The sequence below is a fragment of the Trachypithecus francoisi genome, unplaced genomic scaffold (genome assembly GCF_009764315.1).
Source record: "Trachypithecus francoisi isolate TF-2019V2 unplaced genomic scaffold, Tfra_2.0 Contig01474, whole genome shotgun sequence".
In the NCBI taxonomy this organism is placed as follows: Eukaryota; Metazoa; Chordata; class Mammalia; order Primates; family Cercopithecidae; genus Trachypithecus; species Trachypithecus francoisi.
The window spans coordinates 4,461,305-4,476,905 of NW_022681435.1; the positions used below are offsets into that span (position 1 = coordinate 4,461,305).

General features: G+C 40.3%; 1 protein-coding gene across 4 annotated transcripts in view; it reads left to right on the plus strand.

Annotated features, from left to right (window-relative positions):
• Positions 1-15,601, plus strand: part of MALT1 (MALT1 paracaspase) — an 88,236-nt gene that overhangs the window by 23,422 nt on the left and 49,213 nt on the right. For all 4 annotated transcript variants that reach the window (XM_033238728.1, XM_033238733.1, XM_033238735.1 and 1 more), the window contains exons 3-5: positions 2,395-2,516; positions 6,428-6,578; positions 15,187-15,365. In XM_033238728.1, coding sequence (XP_033094619.1) covers positions 2,395-2,516; positions 6,428-6,578; positions 15,187-15,365 — 452 coding nt within the window. The remainder of the gene's footprint in view (positions 1-2,394; positions 2,517-6,427; positions 6,579-15,186; positions 15,366-15,601) is intronic.

Below are 15,601 nucleotides of genomic sequence, written 5' to 3' on the forward strand. Positions count from 1 at the left end.
CATTCAAATACAGTGTTATAAATTTGCTGGCTTCAGCAAGAGTGCTTATCCCATTTTCTACCTTTCCTACCAACATGTATCACAGATTTCAGAAAGATTTTGAACTTCTATCCTGTACTAACTTGGCCTCTACATAAAGGATTAGTGAATCAATGTCCTCCCTTGGCAAGAGTTTAAAATTCTGAGAGGCTCTACTATATTTACTAAAGATTTTCTAGGGTTTCTCGAGCCCCTCTAATGTGCTAGGTATACAATAAATATTTACTCGTTTTTAATTTTGGTTTTATTTAGTATCTTTGTGCTATGACTTTCGTGAACATTTTTTTTTCCTAGAAAGTTTAGCACCTTTGATGTATTAAGATTACTGTTATTTACACTGTTTCCTTTTTACTGGTAGTCTTGTTTTGTTTCTTTGCATTGGTGGGTGGTAGAAGAAAAAGACACTGTTATGAGGTCACATTCAGTATAGACAAGGAAAGAAAATAAAAGTAGGTGCAGGAAATTAAGTTTTATAAGTTTTAATTTTTCTTTCCTTTCTAAAAGCCAGCTAACCCAGTTTTATTTATTAAAACTTTTGCAAATGTAAACTTTTCTACGTTGGTTTCTTTTATGTCAGTTATCTCTTGCTGCATAATCAATTACCCCCAAGTCAGAAATGAAAAACAACAACGGTGTATTATCTCACACAGTTTCTGAGGATAGCAGTCCAGGAGTGGCTTAGCTGGGCAGTCCTGGCTGAGGGTCTCTCATGAGGCAGCAGTCAGACTCTAAGCCAGGTCTGCAGTCGTCCGAAGGTTTCCCCAGGGTTGGAGGATCCTCTTCTCAGATGGCTCGCTCACACCTGTTGTCAGGAGACCTCGTTTCCTCACTGGCTGTGGCAGGAGGTCTGTTTCTTTCCACAGTGATATGGTTTGCCTGTATTCCCACCCAAATCTCATCTTGAATTCCCATGTGTTGTGGGAGGGATTCAGTGGGAGGTAATGGAATCATGGGGGCAGATCTTTCCCTGCTGTTCTTGTGATAGAGAATAAGTCTCATGAGATCTGATGGTTTCATAAGGGGGAGTTTCCCTGCACAAGCTTTGTTCTCTTGTCTGCCGCCACGTGAGACATGCCTTTCACCTTCCACCATGATTGTGAGTCCTCCCTAGTCACGTAGAACTGTGCGTCTATTAAACTTCTTTCTTTTGTAAATTGCCCAGTTGTGGATCTGCCTTTATCAGCAGCGTGAAAATGGACTAATACTTTTACCACTTGGGCCTGTCTGCAGGGCTACCTGAATGGCCTCCTGCCATAGTCATGTGCTTCCCTGGGGCGAGTGAGTGAGAGCGCGGCAAGAGAAGGAGTGGGGGTATTCCATTATTGACTAGGATTTTCTTCCAGATTCCTGTCAAAAGTCTTCCAAGCTTCGATGTTGGCAGTTATTCCTCAAATGAGGAATGTTTGTGTCACGGGTATATCAAATATATATCCCACTGCTCTGTTTCTGTGTCCTTCTCTTCCAAAATCGTTTTCTTTTCAATGCTAACTAATAATGCAGTAATTTGAAGACATTTTCAGTGGTGTTGTCTTTGTCCATTGCATGCTTCCATAGTAGAGTACCACAGTCTGGGTAGTTTTTAAAGAACAGACATTTATTTTGCACAGTTACAGAGCCCGGGAAGTCCATGATCAAAGAATCAGCTTCTGATGAAGGCTTTCTTGCTGTGTCCTCACACGGCACAAGGCAGAAGGGCAAGCAGGGAAGAACAACTTGTCCTCACATGGCAGAAAAGAGAGAGAACCCACTCCTGCAAACCCCCTTATCACAGTGTCATTAATTCATTCGTGAAGGGAGGGCCTCCCGCTAGGCTCTACCTCCCAACATTGTTACATTGGGGATTCAGTTTCCAGCTCATGAATTTGGAGGCATACATTCAGACCATAGCAGACATTGCAACTTAACACTTGTGTTACTAGCAGTGCATGTAACTCGACTGAAGTGGCAGCTATATGAGCATTTGTGACCAAACATTTCCATGAGCTGACACTGAGAACTACCCTATGGCTCTGCCTGACAGGCATCTGTTATAAGGTGCATCCTGATTTCAGAAGTGTTAGAATACGGGGGAAAAAGCTTCTAAAAATTGAAGAAATATGGTAAATAATTTTCTCCCCCACCCAGTCGTGGGGAAGTACAATAGATCAAAGTCTTCTGCAAGTAAGTTTCTTTCCTCTGATTTTACAAAGCCTGCAACTCACAAAGTGTAAATTGATTGAGAAGGCGATGTGAATGAGTGATTTATGAGAAAGATAAATATGCAGGTTATTTCTAAAATGTTTCAATTTTTGGTTTCAGATGTATAAACAAGGAAAATCCCTCTTTTGTGACTTTAACTTTTTTTTTTTTCTTTAGGAATAAAGATTACTATAAACCCAGAGTCAAAGGCAGTCTTGGCTGGTCAGTTTGTGAAACTGTGTTGCCGGGCAACTGGACATCCTTTTGTTCAATATCAGTGGTTCAAAATGAATAAAGAGGTAATTTTTAAAAACATATCTTTTAATTCTTCTGTTATAAGGAGAGAGAATGATAGAGAATTAATTAACATTATTATCCTAAATGTAGTTTTAACAGTTTGGTAAAAGTCTGACAGACATTGCTAGGTTATTATTGAAGTAGTCAATAATCATTATTTTGGTAAGACAGTTCCAGCATTGTTGTATAGAAACATTGTAAACAATAATGAAATAGTTCTCTACTCTAAAAATTGTGGAAAATAGGGATTACTTAGGGCAACAGTGTTAGCAAGTATAAAACATCACCAGTACATTCTTGTATATACAAAACTCTTTACAACAGATTATGTTCCAACCAAAATCTTTAGAAGATTTTCAAGGCTATATGGAAAGTTAATGTGCTATTCTTTTTAAGAATTCCACATCACTGTTTTATCTGTATGAGAAGATTTAGTAAAATCTGAAGTAAAATTCAGATTGGCAGAATGGGCCATTTATTCCTTTTGTGAAATGATTGGATCCCTGCAGATCTTAGAATCACATCTTAGAATTCTTTTTTCTTCAGAGTTCCTTGAGCCATCCTGCACTGGGAGTTTCTCAGTGGTCTGGCTGCCTGCATTGTGTCCCACTTCTGTGGGCTTTTCTCTTCCATTCCTTCATCCCTCTCTACTCTGCTCCCACTTCCACAGTGCCCAGAAAGTCCATATTCTTTTCACTCTGTTAGTCCCAGTAATTCACCTTTCTTTCAAACTTGATGCCATGTCTCCCTTTGCAAATCTGAAACTAAATAAAAGCTGTTCTGAGAATGACTTTTCCTTTAATTGGATTGCCTCATACTGTAAGAGAATTCTGTGGTTTTATACAATCTTTTATTTCTGTCTGTTACACAGCGGTAAGACAGAGCAACTGTGGAATGTAGTAAAAAGATTGCATGTAGCTTTGACACTAGATAGGTCTGTGTTGGAACCCTGACTGCCATTATTAGCCATGTGAATTCCTATCATCAGAGGTTGTGAGAATTAAGTAGACAGGATGTTTTACATGCCTAGGCTTTTGAAAGATGGTACCTAAAGGTATTTTTTAAATCATATTTTCTCAATTGCAAAGTTACTTTCATTTTAATAAATGCCCTTTGAGGAGTAGTAGTGGAAAAAACCTACTACATTAAGTGTATCATTTGTAAACTATGTCCTGATTGGAGAAAGGTAGAAATACAGGGGATGGAAAATGCATCTTAGAGTTAAAGAGTTGTAATGGATTTTAAAACTCTTAACAAGTCAAGTTTTGTGAAACCACTCTTATGATCATAGGTGTATTGTAGGAGATGTTTACTTAACAAGTGCTTGTTGAGCACCTGTTTTGTGCCAGGCCATGTTCTAGGCTTGATGATACAGCAGTGACCAGAAGGTCTCTGCCCTCAAAGAGCTTACACACCAGTGGGGACAGAGCAAGCACTGTTAATTCCTGTGAGTTAAGAGCTATGAGGAAAATCAACAGAGTGGCAACATAATGTGAGAAGCTACTAAAGGTTTTAAGCAAGGGAAGTAACATGGTAGGATTCATGTTTTTTGTTTTTTGTTTGTTTGTTTGTTTGTTTGAGATGGAGGCTTGCTCTGTCGCCATGCTGGAGTGCAGTGGCACGATCTTGGCTCACTGCAACCTCTGCCTCCCCAGTTCACGTGATACCTATGCCTCAGCCTTCTGAGTAGCTGGGACTACAGGTGTGCATCACCACGCCCAGCTAATTTTTTGTATTTTAGTAGAGACAGGGTTTCACCATGTTGGCCAAGATGGTCTCGATCTCCTGATCTCTTGATCCGCCTGCCTTAGCCTCCCAAAGTGCTAGGATTACAGGCGTGAGCTACTGTGCCCAACCAGGATTCATGCTTTTAAAACATGAACTTGCTGCTTAAAGGAAGCAGAGAACAGCAAGATGAGCAGTTGTCTAATATCTGTGCTTGACTGGAAGTAGCAGTAGTGTGGAGCAGAGAAGGTGGATCACAGTGCATAATTCAGTGTGTATTTTAGAAACAGTCAACTAAGCTGACAGATTAGATATAGAGTATAGGGAGAAGGAAGAGAAATCAAGGATGACCCCTAGGCTTTCCATATGAGCCTCTGAGATGTGTTATGTACTGAGGTGTTGAAGATTGGAAAATTAACTGACAGAAGACAGATTAATGGAGAAAAAGCTTATTTGTGTGCATGCTAGAGCTTTCAGAAGGAGTAGCTTGCTAACTGGTTATGTAACTAATTTAGTAGGGAAAGGCAGGGGCCCTGTGAACATAATGGATGGGTTTGTTCAGGACAGACAAAGGGGAGAAGAACAAGGGAAGATAGCAAAGTTTGTGGTAATGTTTGTTCATGCAGGCACCGGTGGTATCTCCCTTCATTGTGACCACAAAGTCCCCAAAGAGAGATTTATGGTAGTTTTACTCTTGGTCTACCAAGGGGAGTAAAAATTGCCCCAATAAGGAATTTATGGCAGCCTCATTTCCCAGAACTTTTTGCTTTGGGTCAGATAAAGGAAGCCTGAGAAGACTTCTTTCTCCATCTGTTGAATCCCAGATGTCTTCAGTTTAATATAATCTTCGTACCATCTCTGGGGTTCTGAGTGTGTCTCCACAGATCTTCAGCCCAAGTAGCCTTTGTTCAGAAGATGCATCTTCCATTTTAACAGGAGGGAACAGAGGAGTTATAAATAGGTACAGACATGGATAGGTTTGTGATTTGTTGGCAGAAAAAGGAGATAATTTCTATCTGAAGTCAGTGCCTGAGAGAACTAGGATTACAGGAGGTTTGAGGAGAGAGTATACATCAATAGTCTAGAAGGAGAACACACTTAGGACCATATAGTAGGATTGTCAGGCAGTTCAAAGTGCAGCCTGTTGTCCCAGTTGTCACATTCTCAGCAAAATACTCTTGCTTTGGTGTAGGTACTGAAAGGGGAGAGAGTAGAGTTCAGTTACTTGGGGTTTGGAGAGGGAGGAGGTGAGCTTGTTAAAGTACAGGTTGAATATCCCTTGTCTGAAATGCTTGGGACCAGAAGTATTTCAGATTTTGGATTTTTTTTAGGTGCTGAAATATTTGCATTGTGTACTTAAAAGTTCAGCATCCCAAATCTGAAATGTTCCAGTGAGCATCATGGAGGTGCTGAAAGAGTCTTGAATTTGGGAGTATTTCAGATTTTAAATCGTCAGATTAACCGGTTCTTTGCAAGGGAGTCGTTGTAATGAGGCACTTGAGTAAGCCCCTTGGCAATGTGCCAAAGTTGGGTGTAGCTGATCAATTGCTGGAAGCAGAAAAAGCATTAATAAAAGAAACGTTACTGTTGGAGGTGGGGCCTGTGGATGGCCACCCCCTCTCACTGTCTCACTGATACGCTTTCCATAGCCCTTCTCTGTCTAGACCTTGAAGGAGATTGGATATTGTTTGGTTGAGGAGTTTATCCTCTTACAGAATTTTGCAGATCAGAAGGTGGGGTCTCAGGGTCAAATAACTTGCCAATGTCTTCCCAGCTAATGTGGTTAGAGCTGAAAACAATAGCCAAGCCTAATTCTCTGTGTTTTCTCTGTGCCACCGTGGTGTTTGTATGGCTGCTAAACTCGTAAATGTTGCAGTTGTAGATTCTTTCAGAACTCAGTGATTGATCTCTTAAATGACAGAGCAAATAGTTAGTGAGCCTTTGGAAGATATTTGGGACCAGCTTAACTCTCTAGTTAATGGATTTGTGAAAGACTGAATTTTTAATACTTGAGTCCTAAATAACTCAAAGTGTTACTGTTTTTAACTTAGAAATGTTTTAGAACTTGGGGGAAAAATGTTGCACTTTCAAAGCTCCATACTGAAATCAAAGATTTTGTACAGCATATTTTATAAGGTGGGTTTTTGATGAGTCATCCACTTCTATCCTCTTATTGATTCTTTCACAGATTCCAAATGGAAATACATCAGAGCTTATTTTTAATGCAGTGCATGTAAAAGATGCAGGCTTTTATGTCTGTCGAGTTAATAACAATTTCACCTTTGAATTCAGCCAGTGGTCACAGCTGGATGTTTGCGATGTCCCAGAGAGCTTCCGGAGTAAGTAATGAAAGAAACTGAATGTTAGCATGGGGATTCCTCATATTTTATTTTATTTTAAATGTTTACTTTTAAATAATTTTAAAGTATCAAAAATCATAGCAAAATTTCACATAGGTACTTCATTATAATGTCAACCATTGTTAAGATTTGATCCATGTGCTTTGTCTTTTTTTTTTTAATTTAGTTTTTGGTTTTGTTTGTTTGTTTGTTTGTTTGTTTGTTTTTTAAGACAAAGTCTTACTTTGTTGCCCAGGCTAGAGTGCAGTGGTGCCATCTGATCTCAGCTCACTGCAACCTCTACCTTCCAGGTTCGTGTGATTCCTCCTCCCTCAGCCTCCGGAGTAGCTGGGATTATAGGCACGTGCTATCACACCCAGGTAATTTTTGTATTTTTAGTAGAAGTGGGGTTTCACCATGTTGGCCAGGCTGGTCTCAAACTCCTGACCTCAGGTGATCCACCTGCCTCGGCCTCCCAAAGTGCTGGGATTACAGGTATGAGCCAACATGCCCGGCCTAATTTGTCTTTCTCTGTGTGTGTGCATGCGTGCGCGCGCACACACACACGTATACGTGTGTGCAGATACCTTAGGATGACGTAGACATAGACAGGCCTTTGTCTGGTCTCTGCCATGGACCTCTTCAAGTTTGCCTTCCTTCATGGTCCATGACTCTGCTCTCACACACGGCACCTATACTCAACTTAGTTTCTCCCTGCTGCTTCCATTGTCTCGAAAATGCCTTGCATATTCACACTCCACATCTTTGCATCAGTTCTTCCTTCCATCTTGAATACCTTTTCTGCCTGGCGTACTCTTATGACTCTTTCAAGCCTCGGCTCCCTCTACTCCCTTGGCATTCTGATTTTACCTCTATTATAGAACTCATTGCATTGCTTTTGAAATTATTTGTTAGCTAGCTGTCTGAGCAGTATAGGGATAAGGAGTTTTCTTTTCTCTTTCTAGTTCTTAGAACAAAGCCTGGCAGGTAGTAGTCGCTCATCAGTTATGCAGTTCAGTGACCACCCTCATGAGGCACAGCCTTGGGCTTCGGTGTTAAAGCTGTTTTAAACTAAGCATAAGAGAGAGCCCCTGACTCCAGGTTACTTACACAACTATCAGAAAAGATTATCTGTTGCAATAGAAAGCAGGAAGACTTTCTTGCTACCACCTCTTTCTCCCAAAAATTAATCTTTTGAACATATTTCTATATTTTGATTGTTTATATTGTCAGGCTTGTCTCCCTATTTAACGGAACTCCTGAAGGGAAAGTCTGGTTCTTAATAATCTTTCGTAAAACCAAACACTTAATAACCAATAGCACTCGGTAGGTGTTTATTGACAGAATGAAGAACTAGGGTGAATTCTGTTTAACAAAGCAGAGACAGATATATTTCCGTCAGTAACATTTAATATTCTTACATTTAAAGCACAAATTCAAAGCTATCTAAAAATCTCTGAAGGGTTCTTGATATCTAAAACTTACTTTTCCTTATTTAAGAAACAGATTGTGGACCTGGCATGGTAGCTCACACCTGTAATCCCAGTACTTTGGGAGGCTGGGGTTCTGGGGCGGGTGAATCGCTTGAGGCCAGGGGTTCAAGACCACGCTGGGCAACATGGCAAAACCCGATCTCTGCAAAAAAAAATTAGTCGGGCCTGACGGTGCACACCTGTAGTCCCAGCTACTCGGGAGGCTGAGGTTCGAGGATCGCTCAAGCCCAGGAGGCAGAGGTTGCAGTGAGCTGAGATCACACCAGTGCACTCTAGCCTGGGTGGCATAGCAAGACCCTGTCTCAAAAAATAAGAAAAAGAAACACATTGTGAAACTAACATCATGGAAAAATGCTGTTTCCTGAAGTTACTCACAAATACTAAATGTGATCATTATAAAAAGTAGATCAGTAGATAAACACATAGCATTTAAGACCTGACAGTCTTGAGTTCTATAATTCGGATGTGAATCAAGAAGAGGTCAGTTTGTTATGGATTTGAATGTTGTGGTCTCCAGTTTTGTAGGAGAAAAAACTCTCATGTGGTAGTCTTGCTGCTCACTTTTCAATTCCTTTCCATACTGCATATTTTTCTCCCAAACTATTGTATTGTTCCTAAAAAATTATGTTGTGGAAAAAAAAAAACGCTAGCATTGATGTCAGCACTAAAGGCCGTGTAGTGTATCATTCACTGCAAGGAAACATTCATCAGACTGCTTTGCTACTCCCTCTACTTCATCTTTTTATTTCAATAACTAGCAATGATCAAGGCAAAAAAAACAGTATACTCTATAAAGAGTAGTTGTCAGGTATTATTTTATTTGGTGCACAATCAAGAACCATGTTCTTTGTTGTATTTGCTGGACAAAAAGAAGAATAGGGAGGGAAACACACTTTTTGTTAAAAGAGTTAAAATGCTGCTTTCATTCTTTCACTTTAGCCTTTCTTAAACTCAAATAGCAATAAAGTTATTGAGAAATAAAATATCAGCTGGGTGCAGTGCCTCACACCTGTAATCTCAGCACTTTGGGAGGCTGAGGCGGGCGGATCACAAGGTCAGGAGTTTGAGACCAACCCGACCAACATGGTGAAACCCTGTCTCTACTAAAAATACAAAAATTAGCTGGGCATGGTGGCGTGTGCCTATAATCCCAGCTACTCAGGATGCTGAGGCTGTAGAATTGCTTGAACCCAGGGGGCGGAAGTTGCGGTGAGCCAAGATCACGTCATGGCACTCCAGCCTGGGTAACAGAGTGAGACTCCATCTCAAAAACAAAAAGAGAAAATATCACCATTTTCTTTAAAGAAAAAATACCTCATGCACCTCTGTATTAGCCCATTCTCACACTGCTGTAGAGATACTACCTGCAACTGGGTAATTTATAAACAGAAGAGTTTAAATTGACTCACAGTTCCACATGGCTGGGAGGCCTCAGGAAACTTACAATCATGGTGGAAGGTGAAAGGAAAGCAAGGCATGTCTTACATGGTGGCAGGAGGGAGAGAGAGCAAACGGGAAATGCCAGACATGTAAATAACCAGATCTGTGAGAACTCACCGTCACGAGAACAGCATGGGAGAAACTGCCGCCATGATCCAGTCGCTTCCCACCTCATCCCTCCCTCAACATGTGGGGATTACAATTCTAGATGAAATTTGGTTGGGGACACAGCTGACCCATATCAACATTTCTCAATTTTATTTAACTTTTTTATCCCATTTTTATTAAGGGGTAATTTATATACAGTACAATGTATAGATACGTGTACAGTCCAGTGAGTTTTAACATGTATATATAACATTGGTATATGTATCTATTTAACATATGTATAGTCATTGACCAGTCTAGATATTTTATATTCAGCTTCTTCCACTCAGCATAATGTTTTTAAGATTTACTCATGTTGTTCAGTGTATCATTAGGCAGTCCTGTCTTTTTACTGAGTAATATTCCATTGTATGAATTGACTAGGTTTGTTTGTTCATTCTCCTGTTGATAGACATGTAGTTTGTGTCCAGTTTTGGAATATTATGAATAAAGCTACGATGAACATTCTCATACAAGGCCTTTTCTGGACATACATTTTATTTCTCCTGGATAGTTACATAGAAGTGGAATTGCTGAATCATAGAGTGGATATATGTTTAATTTTTCTTAACTGCCAAAGCTTCCAAAATAGTTTACCGTTTTGCATTACCACCAACAGGGTATGAGAATTAAGGTTACTCGCCCCATATATTGGCCAACATTGGTTGTTAGCTCTTATTGATGAATTAAGCTTTTGGTCATTATGAAATGTTCCTTTATCTCTGGTAATCCTCTTTGTCTTGAAGTTTACTTTGTGTGATACTAATATAGCCATGGAAGCTTTCTTTTTTGTTTTGTTTTGAGAGGGGGTCTCACTCTGTCACCGAGGCTGGAGTGCAGTGGCATGATCTTGGCTCACTGCAACCTCTGCCTCCCAGGCTCAAATGATCCTCCTATCTCAGCCTCCCGAGTAACGGGGACCACACACATGTACCACCATACCTGGCTAATCGTTTGTATTTTTGGTAGAGACGGGATTTCATCATGTTGCCCAGGCTGGTCTCGACCTTTGAGCCCGCCTCGGCCTCCCAAAGTGCTGGGATTACTGGCGTGAGCCACCATGCCTGGCCAGCACCATGGTAGCTTTCTTGAGCTTTTTTGTATGGTATATATTTTTCATTATTTTAATTTGGAATGTCTTTTTTTAAAGTTTCATTTTAGATGACAGAATACAGATAAGTGTTGCTTTTTGCTCTAGTCTAGAAAAAAGTTGCTTTTAAGGTGTTTAGACCATTTACATATAATGTGATTATGTTTAAGTCTGACATTTTGGTGTTTGTTTTCAGTTAGTTTCATTTGTTCTCTTTTGATCCTCCTTTCCTGCCCTCTTTTGGACTGGGATTACAGGTGTGAGCCACCGCGCCCGGCCAAAAGAGCATTTTTTAATATTCCATTGTATCTCCTTTATTGACTTTAGCTGTGCCTTAGTGTTATTTTTAGTGGCTGTTTAAGAGATTACAGTATGCCTCTTTAGCTTATTGTGGTAAACCTTTACATATTCAACCTTAAAATATAAGAACCTTATATAGCATACTTTCATTGTGCCCCCCATTGTATATTTGTTGTCATATGTTTTACTTCTACATTTACTTTTAAGCAATCTTATAAAGATATATATGTGTATATAATTTTTTGTTGTTGTGGAGACAGAGTCTCACTCTGTCACCCAGGCTGAAGTGCAGTGCCGCGATCTTGGCTTACTGCAACCTCTGCCGCCCAGGTTCAACTGATTCTCCTGCCTCAGCCTCCCAAGTAGCTGGGATAAAAGGTGCCTGCCACCGCGCCCGGGTACATTTTTGTATTTTTAGTAGAAACGGCGTTTCACCATCTTGGCTGGACTGGTCTTGAACTCCTGACCTCGTGATCCATTGGCCTCGGCCTCCCAAGCTGCTGGGATTTCAGGCATGAGCCACTGCGCCCAGCGCACGTGTGTGTAATTTTTAAAGATTTTGTTTAAAATATTCACTGACACAGTTACCTATTGTGGCACTCTTGAGTCTTTCCTTCTGACCCAGGTTGCTATCAAGTAAAATTTCCCTTCTGGCTGAAGAATTCCTTTTAACACTTCTTATGGTTCAGGTCAGCTGTTTTTCTGTAATAATTTGTAAAAATTATTTGTGAAATAATTTGTAAGCAAATTTGCTCAGCATTTGAATTCTGTTAATCTCTTTGTCTTCATTTTTGAAGGATATTTTCGTTGTGTATAGAATTTTAGAGGTGTGTTGGTTTGTTTTCACCACTTTAAAGATACTATTCCATTGTCTTTTGGCCTCGGCCTCCATTGTTTATCATGGAAATTTATTTATTCCTTTTATAATTGCTCCCTTGAATTTTTCCTGCTTGGAGTTCTCTGATTCTTGGACCTGTAAGTTGTTATCTTTCATCAATTTTGAATCATTTTTAGCCATAATCTCCAAATATTTTTCTTCTGCTTTCTTTCTGGGACTCTAATTATTAATGTATGTTAGACTTTTTGATATTGTCCCACAGGTCTTGTAAGCCCTGTCTTTACTTCTTTCTTTCCTTCACTTTATCTCTATTTCCAGTTGGATTTCTTTTAACCTGTTTTCAGGATTACTGATCCTTTTCTCTGGTGTGACCAGTCTGCTGGTAAGCCCATCAAATGCACTGATGAGTGAAAATCTTGATATTTGAAATTTCTGTTATTTCCATTTGGCTCTTTTTTTTCCTTCAATTTCTCACTGCTGAAATGGTAAGTTGGCCACCATCTTCTGTGCAAGTTGATTAACTGCCTTTCTCACCAGATCCTTTAAGATGTTTGTGTTTGAGTTAATGTGAGTTAATCTGATAATTCTAGAATGTAGGCCAGCTGTCCTTTTCTTTCTTTTTCTTTTCTTTTTCTTCTTCTTCTTTTTTTTTTGAGACGGAGTCTCGCTCTGTCACCCAGGCTGGAGTGCAGTGGCCGGATCTCAGCTCACTGCAAGCTCCGCCTCCCGAGTTCACGCCATTCTCCTGCCTCAGCCTTCCGAGTAGCTGGGACTACAGGCGCCTGCCACCTCGCCCACCTAGTTTTTTTGTATTTTTTATTAGAGACGGGGTTTCACCGTGTTAGCCAGGATGGTCTCCATCTCCTGACCTCGGGATCCGCCCATCTCGGCCTCCCAAAGTGCTGGGATTACAGGCTTGAGCCACCACGCCTGGCCTTTTTTTTTTTTTTGACAAGTAAACATGGTTTATTATAGAAATCTGAGACTATTTCAACATTAGGAAAATTTTTTAAATTATACTTTTAAGTTCTGGGATACATGTACAGAACATGCAGGTTTATTACATAGGTATACACATGCCATGGTGGTTTGCTGCACCCATCAACCTGCCATCTACATTAGGTATTTCTCCTAATGCTGTCCCTCCCCTAGCTTCCTGCCCACCGACAGGGTTACATTTTCTTTCTTCTTCATAAGTCTCATCATTATTCAATGGTGAACATTGAGTATAAAAGAAAAATAGCATTAACATATGAGATTAACATATTACACATTAACATATAACAGATTGAAATTAATATTTTTATGCCCAGGAACTAGGCACACCCCTTGTAATGGCTACTAGAATAGGGTTATGAGTCCATCCTATTTGTAGTTGTTATGTCTGGGCTTTAGATATATTCAATTTACTACTGATGGAATTGTGGGTGGAATGAGGATTTCCCTTTGGCAGGACTGAGATTGACATATCGAGAAGACTTCAAGAATCTGTTTTACAGCTCTAGTGCCAAACTGCAAGAGATCTCTCTTCACTTTACATCCAGAGTCTCAGCTTATTGAACCACTGAAGCATTTTTGTTCTCCAACTCTACCCTTGTCTCTTCTATGTCTCAGGGGGGGGTCTGAGACCCCCTGCCTAGCTGCCCTGCCCCCAGCCAGCCTTGGAAAGCAAAGGCATTGCACTCACTGAGGACCTCATGGGCCTCCAAGGGTTTCCCTCAGCCTTAAATTTACAGGCCCTGTGGACCTGCACTTCACAGGTGATCTTTTAGCTCTCCTCTCCTCCTTAGCCTTCTGCAAGAGCACTTGAGAAGGGCCCAAGAGAGGGAGTTGGTGAGGAAGGCAGAATCTTTGCAGGTGGGGTTCCTTGAGGATCTAATTGGTCATGCCTGCAAGGGGTGACCAGCCATCTGGTTTGCCCAGGACTTTCCTACTCTTCGCACTTTTAAGTGCTGCATTCTGGGAAACCTTTCTGTCCTAGGCAAACTGAGACCACTGGTTACCCTAATGCCAGCTCACACACTGCTTTTAAAATTTTGTAAAACATTGAGTTTTACCCTTCCTTGTCAGCTCAGTTCTAAAGGCATTAGGTGGGGCCAAACATGGTAGACATTTGTGCGGGTGGGAGGGGGTGGGAGGAACTGGGATGGACTGGGATGACCCAGAGCAGGATATCAAAGCCCAGGTAAGGTGTCCATGTGGGAGTGGAGCAGTTTCCAGAAACAATCCTGATGAATTAAGAGAGCAACGTATATCTTTTTAGACTATTTCTGTGCATGTAATAATATATTTATAAATGGACTCATATTCATTCAATGAATATTATTGATCACCTGTAATGTGTTAGACACTGAGTTTCATAATGGAGACTTGTTGCATAAAATTGACAAGCTCTTTGGGAACTTAAAGAGTTCCCAAATTGCCTTCTGGGAACTTAAGGAGTATTAAATGAGCCGGGCACAGTGGCTCAAGCCTGTAATCCCAGCACTTTGGGAGGCCGAGACGGGCAGATCACGAGGTCAGGAGATCGAGACCATCCTGGCGAACATGGTGAAACCCCGTCTCTACTAAAAAATACAAAAAACTAGCCAGGCGAGGTGGCGGCGCCTGTAGTCCCAGCTACTCAGGAGGCTGAGGCAGGAGAATGGCGGAAACCCAGGAGGCGGAGCTTGCAGTGAGCTGAGATCCGGCCACTGCACTCCAGCCTGGGTGACAGAGCGAGACTGTCTCTCAAAAAAAAAAAAAAAAAAAAAAAGAGTGTTAAATGAGTGTTAAGTAAATGATTTCTAATATCTGCCTGGGGTAGAAATGTTAGTGATAACTCATCTGTATTTATTCAGTGTGGGTTACAAAACTTATTTCAGTATGTCAAAGAACGGAAGGAACATAGAGCTTTCCATGTTGAATGCCAATATCACTCAAGATGTTAATAAGTTGTTTGCCTCCATCAAAAAGATTCTGCAGCCAAACACATTTGGAAGACACTTGAACTATATTCCTCTCCTTAACTAACAATGCATACTAGCACTTTGAAAACTTTGAGAAGTCCTGCAGTTGAGAAATGTGTTTAATCTTGTTTAACCCAGAATTTTGTAAAGTTATTTGTCCACAGCATTCTTTTGGCCACAGAATATCTCTTAACATTTCTATGAGTGCTATAGTTTTTTGAAACAGTTTGGGAAATGTTATTAAAGATTGTAACAAGTGAAGGGGGAATTTGACACGTCTTTTTTTTTAATAATAGGAAAATTTTATTTTTATTTTTAACCTAGAGATTTTATTTTTTTCTTTTAATTTAAGGAAGTGTTGATGGCGTCTCTGAATCCAAGTTGCAAATCTGTGTTGAACCAACTTCCCAAAAGCTGATGCCAGGCAGCACATTGGTTTTACAGTGTGTTGCTGTTGGAAGCCCTATTCCTCACTACCAGTGGTTCAAAAATGAATTACCGTTAACACATGAGACCAAAAAGCTATACATGGTAGGAAGTTGATTTTGGGGGCATTTGGGGGAGTTAACATGTAAAACAAATGGTACAATTGAAATGTAAGGTAAACATTAAAACTCATATCCTTTCAGATGTTTTAATGTTTTCAATATTTTTATTTAAAGTCCCTTATGATTTCATATTAACTAACTCTTATATTTGCTAAAGTGCTAGAATTCAACTCAGGCTTATATGTAAAACGTCAAATAGTATTGCATGAAACTCAGCAC